This window comes from Sinocyclocheilus rhinocerous, unplaced genomic scaffold (assembly GCF_001515625.1).
Source record: "Sinocyclocheilus rhinocerous isolate Xijiao unplaced genomic scaffold, SAMN03320098_v1.1 scaffold1507, whole genome shotgun sequence".
Taxonomy (NCBI): domain Eukaryota; kingdom Metazoa; phylum Chordata; class Actinopteri; order Cypriniformes; family Cyprinidae; genus Sinocyclocheilus; species Sinocyclocheilus rhinocerous.
The window spans coordinates 19851-29106 of NW_015659940.1; the positions used below are offsets into that span (position 1 = coordinate 19851).

The 9256-nt window shown below is 35.5% G+C and overlaps 2 protein-coding genes across 4 annotated transcripts in view; one reads left to right on the forward strand and one right to left on the reverse strand.

Moving 5' to 3' along the window:
* LOC107724559 (ubiquitin thioesterase otulin-like) overlaps nt 1-6473 on the forward strand; it is a gene marked incomplete at its 5' end in the record, with an annotated part of 17233 nt that extends 10760 nt beyond the window's left edge. Inside the window, 6 exons of the mRNA XM_016533533.1 lie at nt 1369-1454; nt 3177-3283; nt 3407-3550; nt 4478-4609; nt 5367-5636; nt 5764-6473. Of these exons, the coding sequence (XP_016389019.1) occupies nt 1369-1454; nt 3177-3283; nt 3407-3550; nt 4478-4609; nt 5367-5636; nt 5764-5979 (955 nt within the window). The remainder of the gene's footprint in view (nt 1-1368; nt 1455-3176; nt 3284-3406; nt 3551-4477; nt 4610-5366; nt 5637-5763) is intronic.
* Nucleotides 6474-7229: 756 nt separating this feature from the next.
* Nucleotides 7230-9256, reverse strand: part of LOC107724566 (progressive ankylosis protein homolog B-like) — a 21871-nt gene continuing 19844 nt past the window's right edge. For 2 of the 3 annotated variants that reach the window (XM_016533544.1, XM_016533542.1), the window contains exon 12: nt 7230-8765. In XM_016533544.1, the coding sequence (XP_016389030.1) occupies nt 8637-8765 (129 nt within the window). In that variant the 3' untranslated portion in view covers nt 7230-8636. The remainder of the gene's footprint in view (nt 8766-9256) is intronic. The other variant, XM_016533543.1, reaches the window with a different exon arrangement.

Consider the following 9256-nt stretch of genomic DNA (forward strand, 5'->3'; position numbering starts at 1 on the left):
TAATGTACAGTATGTGGAAAATAATGTGTTTTTTGAACCTTAAACCGCATAAACACATTTCGTTACACCAAATACACAAAATAATGTTCTTTTCAGCAGCATCATATGACCCCTTTAATGACGTTTTTGCTCCAAATTCATTTCATAACATCAGTCGAGTGTTTGAAATAACTTCCTTTTGTGATCTGACATGGTTTAATGTCACAGAATGAGACAAAATCACTTTGTAATATTCTATACCGTGATAAAGGCTATGTCGATTAGCATTGCATTATAAATATACATTATGCATATAAAAAAGATATTAAAGATACACCATTTAGTCACAATCGGGGGTTTATTGTCTTCATTCTTCATCCATTAAAACGTCCTATCTGCGTTTTATTCAGCTACTGCAGCAATAGCATATGCCTTTGTCCATATTAGGGATTTCCTCCAACGTGATTTTTGTGAATATTGCATTTTTTCACTTTTTTTAAATTTTTTCCCTTATTTGGGTAAAAATAGGAAAAATAATACTTCTAAGATTTCTCCAGTGTAGAGGAGTTTTTTTATCCCCTCTCTCTCTCTTTATTAATTATTAGTAGTCTATATACAGGTGCATCTCAATAAATTAGAATGTCGTGGAAAAGTTCATTTATTTCAGTAATTCAACTCAAGTTGTGAAACTTGTGTATCTACAAACAGGCACAGCTAACTTAGTGTTATTTATAATTTCTGGCAAATAACAAAAAAGTTTATCTGAAAACTTTTCTAGTTACAGTTCAGATTTTGTGTGCAGATTTTGTTGGTTCAGATTTTGGAATTGAAATGAAAGAATGATAGAGAGAGAGATTAAAGTGAAATTGTAATAGAAATGGAATCCAAATGGTATCTTTATGGAGCCGAAAAAAGGGATGTTCTGACTGCTATACTGTACATAATATTTATTGCTTTAGTATTAGTATTTGTTTTATAAATGCAATGATGTCCACGATCACAGACAGACTTGTTATACGTTTAAATTGCTATGACAATTTTTACACTAGTGGGGCCTATTTTCGTTATCTTGCCTAGGGCCCCACAACCCTACGGGCCGGCACTGCTTGCAACCCCTTCAACCAGAACTATATTTACAATAATGGAACTATCCGATTTATAGTAGTGAAGGAGGGGTTTTCACAAACAATATGTGAACAACTGACGTAAAAGAGCTAAAGAATCATCACAAAGCCTCTTTAGATCCAGTTAGACTTGCCCTGCATGATGAATCATTATCATCTGGGATGTTGTACTTTAATATAACAGTTTTATCTCTTCCAGCTAGATCCTCAAGACTACTCGTCATACTTGACATCATATGCATGATAGTTCCTCTTTATGCCATAGGAGTGCAGACCTATATCTGGGAGCAGAGGAGATGGAAATGGGAGCCAGCAATAACAAGCCACCCAAACCACTGCTGGAGCTCACAAGTATCAAAGAAAGCACATTGTGTTCACGTGTCAACTGTCATTCTGACTCATCTGACAAATGGAGTTCTGGTCCAGAGATATTCAATTCTATGAATAAAGTTCGATACTTTACAGATCATTTTTTGGGGGATTTCTAGGCATTGTATTTCCAGGGTCTGGATTTTCATATATAATGCATTACATTTTGGTTTGTTTTTCACCAAACCCTATCGTTTACTTTTCCAAGTCAAGTCACTTTTATTTATATAGTGCTTTATACAATACAGATTGTGCTAAAGCAGCTTTACAGTTTTAAACAGTAAAATATTTTTTAAATAGTGCAAACAAAATTCAATTCTGCTGTAAAGCAGCTCTAAAAAGAGAATAAGATTAAACAGTCAATTTTCCAGTTAAAGTAAGTTCATCGCTGATTCAGTGACGTCAATGTCCAGCTCAGTTCAGTTCAGTCGACAGTATTGCCAAATAATTAGTGTCCTCAACTAAGCAAACCAAAAGGCTACAGTGGCAAGGAACCCAAACTCCATCGGCAGGGCCGGATTTACGCTTAGGCATTATAGGCACGTGCCTATGCTCGCTCGTCCAGGGGGGGGTCCAAACACAATGAAGAGATATAATATTTTGTTATACTATGGGCTACCTACAACAATAAAAGAACCAAAACCTCAGAAGACATTGAGCAAATAAATATAACAAACAATAGTGTAAAAAATGACAAAAATATTTCCATGTCTTCCATGATCTGTCTTCCTGCTTTCTCCGGTTCTCTCTACGTCTTCCACCTTTTTTATGTACGGAAATCGCGCTTTCTCCGGTTCTCTCTCATATACGCACGCACTCGCGCACACACGCTGACAGAAACTTGTCGTCAACGCCGCCCCGTGAATTTATCAATAAAATAGTTTGCAGCTGAAAGCTACAAGACATTTCTCAGTAGGGAGGTTCTTGAAGCACTTTAACTTAAAGATTCGCTACTAGTAGATGCTGCTGCTGAACACTGCTGAGAGCCACACAGACGCATGGTATTCACACGTGCTTAATCTCTCTCTCTCTCTCTAATAACTGCATTAGACTGCATTAATAACTGCATTAGCCTGCATATCAATGGCTCAAGCCTCTGTTATTAGCTCTAAAATGACGTTTTGGAATTTGGTTTGGGATGAGGTGCTTAAAAAATTGTTCAACACATTTCAGGATGGAAACATGTCAAATATCTTGAAACAAATCATCTGAACAATGTCTTGATATGTGGTTGTGACTCCTGGCCTTTAAAATTATTAGAGAAATAACTCCCGAAGTGGTACGCCACGCCTATTAATGGAATGGTCTTTCTGAGTTCTCAAACAAATTAGAGCTACATTCGGTTTTTATTGACTGAACGCAAGCGCTTATTGCGATAGAAAACACTGTAACGTTTCCACTGATTAAGAAATATTTTTGTTTGCTTGGGTGGTAATATTAGGCCTATTATATTAATAGGGAAGGAAGGCCCAAAAATGTGTTTTGCCTATGTCACAAAAAGAAGTAAATCCGGCCCTGCCAATCGGTGACAGAAACAGTTGCAAAATACGGCACGTGTCACATTTCATTCTTGGGTAAATGATCCCTTTAAGGAAATGTATAACAGACAAATCATTGTGAAAATGTGAAAGGTCCAAAGGTTTTCTGTATCCAGATGAACATCTCATTGGTTATTTGCCATTATTTGTTTTTCTTCTTGTCTAGTTCCTGGTATAGAGACCCGATGCAGCTTAGCACCAGCTGTGGACATACTGGCCTACAGTGAGAGAGAATGGAAGGGAAACACGACCAAAAGCGATCTCATCAGAAAGGTGACCTAACTAACTTTGCCATATTTTTTTCCTGAAATGTATTTAAAGTATGCTATTGATTTTTTGATTGACATGTCTGTGCTTGTTTAAGAAGTTTGACTTACTTCAGTGTGTTTGTTTAAGGGCTATAGTGAGATGTCCCGTAGCTTTAGCGGTCTGAGGAGAGCCAGAGGCGATAACTACTGTGCCCTACGAGCCACACTGTATCAGGTGCTGGCAAACAGCACAAATATGCCCACCTGGCTGCAGGATGAAGGCTTTCTATTGGTGAGGAGACCTCTGTACTCGTAATAACTTCAGTCAGGGTAGACACCATATGTAAGTTGACTTTAAAGTGACTTTAAACCCCTGGAGCTGTCAAAAGTGTCAAAGCGCGTCATTTTGTAGATTTTAGCTGACAAATAAACCTCTAGATCCTGGGTGCAGGTAACATGGAGAAAGAGTACTGATTGTTCGTTTGCGTCAGATAACATATGGCTTCTACCCAGACTAAGGTTTATAAGCTGACAGTAGGAATGTTAACATGCAATTTTCATCAGTCAGAATGAATCCAGTCCGATTTCACATTCTTAAAGTTCTGATTATATGAACTGTAAACATAGCAATCCGGTTCACATATTTGTTTACATGTGCATTACTTGTATTTCATACACAACTTTACTGCATGCGTATTGCCCAGTCGTTGCATGCAGAAACAGAGGAGGTCACCATATAATGTCACCAGAGCAAACGTGAGCATAATTAAAGCTTTTGCCTTGACACTGCTAAAAAAAAAAAAGCTTCAATATATGAGAAGAGTTTATATAAACAAATGTTCAGTAAATATTCCGTTTCATGAACTTGAGCAGTTCACAAGACATGAAACATAAATAAACACTTTTTTTAAATTGTATGACATAACACGTATGTAAACATACACATCATGACACAGGTTCTATATTTTTTGATTCTGATTGAGAAAACGGTCAGATTCAAATGTTTATATGCTTAATTTTTGCCTGTGGATCAGATTATTTCAGGTCTATACCACCCCTTTCAATTCATTCGGATCAGTTGAGGTGTTTACATGAAGACTTTTCAGTCCAATTGAGCCATCAATCTGATTAGAAACAAATTATTTGGATGTGTGTAAACGTAGCTAATGTATGTGTTGTTTTTTTAGCTCAGATTAACAGCTGCTGGTTATTCTCACAGTTACCAGAGAGGATTGAAGCTCAGGAGCATTTGATTGCTAGATGGGTGTTTCCTTCTGAATGCAAGTCAGGAAGTGAGAAGGAAAGTTCTGTGGAGAGACTGAAATGTTATTTGGATCTCCTTAAGAAGAAGGTGAATCTCTTTTTTTCTGATGTGCATTCCATATATCTTATTCAAACATAAAATAGATTAAGTACGTTTTTTTTTTAAGAAATGAATTGTCATCTATTAAATTAATCAAAAGTGACTGTAAAGACATTTAAAATAATTGTAATAAAAATATATTATTTCAAATAAATGCTGTTTTTTTATCGTATTAAACTTTATTATGAAAGCCAGTTCCTACCACGGAATAAAAAAGGTAATTACAGCCTTTTATCTCACAATTCTGACTTTATATTGATCACCATTGTGAGTTAACATCTGGCAATTCTAACATTTTGTTGTTTTCATAAATGGAATGCATGCAATCTCATATTACTTTCACGAAATGAATATTTTGTTCATGAAATGCATTTTGTGATTGATACAGACCCTTTTGTTCACCAATATCAAGCTCATTTTTTATTTATTTAAAGTCCAGTCAAAATTGATTCATGATTCATTATTGATTTAGTATTATATGCAGATTTCAAACATCACTTGGTTGCATCGGACAGGCAATAATACAAAATATTAATTTAATAGTAAATAAATGAAAATAAACAGTAGTGTATTATTGCATATACTACAGTATTACACAGCTGATAGTGATTGGTCAATCACAGCAATTAGTGTACATTATCCTCTACCAAGTAAAATTCAGCTTCTTTTTAGTTTAATTAGAGAAAATATCATGATCATTTCTGTGTTTTCATGCATTTGTATATTGTATTTGCTTTTAATTCAGTGGCAGGCAGCAGTGGCCTGTGAGAGCCCAGAGGAGAAGCACAATTTGTGTGAGCGTGTGTTTCAGGGAGGAGAAGAGGAGTATGGTCTTTTGGAAGCACTAAAGTTTCTAATGCTGGCCAAAGCTGTTGAGCTTCATCAAAACATGATGGCAGATCAAGAAGTGCCTGTGTTCTGCTGGCTTCTTTTTGCCCGCGACACATCAGAAACCCCCCAAACCCTCCTAGCCAATCACCTGAGCCAGATCGGCTTCAGTGGAGGGGTAGAACAGGCAAGTATGATGACACTGACAAACCTACAGCTCTGTCTCTCTATTATTCAATTTGAAGACACCTGCTTTAATATATACTGGCAAAAAAATACAATTTGAAAATGTATGTTTGCTTTGTTTGTTGTAGGTAGAGATGTTTCTATTGGGCTATGCCTTAAAGCACACCATTCAAGCCTTCCGACTATATATGACTGACACAGACGAATTTGTGACACATTACCCAGACGACCACAAGCAGGAGTGGCCCTGCGTGTGTATCGTCACAGAGGACGATCGCCATTACAACGTCCCTGTCAGGAGGAGCGTTCAGCACCAGCACAGAGAAGATATCACGATGACCTAACAGAAAACTCAGAGAACAAATCTGATCTACAAAGTGGCATGATGTTTGTTTTTTTGATAATGATCTGTAGGTCATCCCGTGAATAAAAAGATGAAGGGAATTTACAGCAGTCTACCAAGATCAAATTGCAAGCAGAAGTGCTCAGGTTTTTCCCCTAAATGAATCAGAGCTAACATCAGACTGTCAGGAAATGCTGTGATGATTAACACTGGTTCAGAAAGGGGGAAAAAAAAAAAACCTTACTGCCTTTTTACTTTAATCCTGTTATTTTTTGTATTATGCACTGTTGGAAATTGTGTTGATTTACATTGCCAATGTAAAAAAAAAAAAATACTAAAGCGTTTACAATAATAATTTTAGAGAATTTTTCATTCAAAAGAATGTATTGTGGGTATAGTACGGGAAATGAGATAGTGGTCTAATCGCTGTACTTCAGATTTATGTTGTTTCAGAATATAAAACATGTAGAAAATAGCCATGAGCATTTTTTTTTTTTAACAAAATACAGTCAGATATGTCGGGTCATTTTTCTAAATATTGTTACATAGAAATGGAAAAGTTTCCCGTACTGGTTTAGATTTTATTTTTATTTTTTTGCCGCCATAATATTTAAATGAGGCTCTACACATAGGCCTGTCACGATAACAACTTTTTGTTATGCGATATATTGCCCTAGAAGTAATTGCGATAAGCGATATTATTGTCATTTTAAAGACCATTTTATGCCACTGATTATATAATCATAATGTAACAGCATAATAATGCAAGAAGGCCTGCACACTTCCAAATGACAACAAACTTTTAATTTGTAATATTTTGATCATGGAAATTAAGTATCAAAATATTAGATACCTGTAGAAAGTATAGAATATATTTTTCCCTTTACACCTTGAATATGTGTGAGTGTACACATTCTGATTATATTTAATTGTTAATATTTATTATATTTCAATTTAATTTCTTCAGAATATGGATAAATCTTGGGGTGTATTCAAACCTGTCTTGTTTGGTTCAATTGAATCAAACTCAAGTTTGTTTCCCCCCCTTGGTGCGGAAATTTTTGGCAGGTGTGAATACAGCAATAGCACTCTGGTGCGGATCAAACAACCGTACCGAGACCCAGCTGAAGAGATGGTCTCGGTCTGGTTCCAAATGAACTCTAGTACAGTTTCTTTTAAGGTGTGAATATGTCCCGACCTCGATCTGACCCAATTGCAGAAATCATGCTCGGAAACAGACAGCTCATTGCGACAGGCCTATCTACACACAATATTGTCAGTTTTTAAATTAGAGCACTTAGACTCTAGTAGTCAGAATAACTATTGTTGCCCTCATGTTATGTTTACATGTAACAATAATGTGCATAAATCACGTTAGCAGACAACTGGTGATATAGATGCCAAGAAGAGTTCAAGACAGCTTAATATTTAGCTCATTGTGGAGTGAAGCAAAAGTACTGGCACTTTTTATTTTGGTGGTATTTTCTTTTGTTGCTCATCTGAATTTTTGTATTTATGACTGACAGATTAACACTGACTAACTTTATTGCCAAACATACAATGTTATACAGTATTATGTATAATTCTAATTTTTCAAGAACTGGAAGACAAAATCTTTTGAGGAAATATGAATAAATTATTCTATGACTCTATTCAGCCTCTCTCTTTTATATGCACAAAACACAAGAAATGCGAAAAAGAACAGCTTAGCACAACATTTGTTTAATAGCCATAATGCATTCATATGTGCTTGGTTTATTTGTATGTGCTGACATTCAGTTAGACCACAATCACAGAGTAACATAAGCGCCTAAAACAGGACCTAAAAATGGCCAAAACCTACATTCCATTTAGTAATTTGCAAAATAGACATTGAAAGTGAAGCGTACCATAAATTTCTAAGATCTGGAAAAAAAAATGGATTCTATAATGTGGTCCCAGCACAAAATATTGGATCAGATCAAATCTAATCAGAAATGATCTCTTCATGCATTCACAAAAGCTCAAATAAATAGTCTTTTATAGAGAAGTTATCTTCAGACTTAAATGTCTCAATGGCATTTGCAAAGTATACAAAACCTGAATTTGTGCAGTGAATACAAAAATAAAGCAACTGACATATACAATCAAATCTAGTCTGTGCCCCAAGTCAGTAAAATAAATTCCTCTTGAACAAGTTATAATACACTCAAAGTGTAACTATTCATTGTGCGTCTCAAGGCAAAAGGGAAACATTCCCAGGGTAAATAGGTCAGATAACAGTACAGTCATTAAAACATCTTTTAAGCCCGTTCTTTATGCATTCTTTCTCCAAGGATTTTTTTCTGATTGTAAGGGTCTATTTTGGCAAAAATGTTTACAGGCTGCAGAACATGAACTTTGGAAGACATCTGTGTAAATATGCCTCAGTGCAAAAAGTGCAGGAGTGCATTTTATGTAGACATGCAAATCTGCTCATCCTACCCCAAACAAGCATCGATCAATCTGACAGTCCCACTGGGGTAATGGAGAGATTGTAGAAATGTAAAAAATAATAACAATATAATGATAAAGTACTAGTACTAGTTAGACTCTCATCGTCAAAAATCCAAAACATTGTACAGCAAATGAAAGGAAAACATGTATCTTCCATCCTTGTTTTTCTTTCCATGCCTAGATTCATTCATCTTCTGTTTCCATCTGCTCATTCTCAGCCTCTTCAATGACATCTAACTCTGTCCTGGAGGTGACTTCATTCATCGGGGAAGAGTTGTCCTCCACAACCATTTCTGCTTCTGGGGTTTTCTTCTGAAAACAGACCGCAAGACTGATAAATATTGCAGAATAGATACGAAACGTTTAAAAGTCAAAAGGCATGTTTTAGTAACACTTTAGATTAGGGAGCACTATTCACTATTAACTAGTTGCTTATTAGCATGCATATTACTAGCATATTGGCTGTTTATTAGTACTTAAAAAACATATTAGCCTTATTCTGCATGACCATATTCTAGATTCCTTAACCCTAAACACATAATTATTACAACAACTATCTTACTTCCTATCAATAAGCAGCAAATTAGGAGTTTACTGAGGGAAAACTCTTAGTTAATAGCAGTGTTAATTTTGACAGCACATTTTGATTTAGTTTTACTCATAGTCTTTTGACTAAAATGCCATTTCGTTTTAGTCATATTTTAGTCATCTGAATTGTTTTTAGTTTTAGTCTACAGTAAATTTAGTCGGCTAAAATCTAATGGGTTTAGTTACAGTGCATTTATTAAGCATTTCTCTAAAAT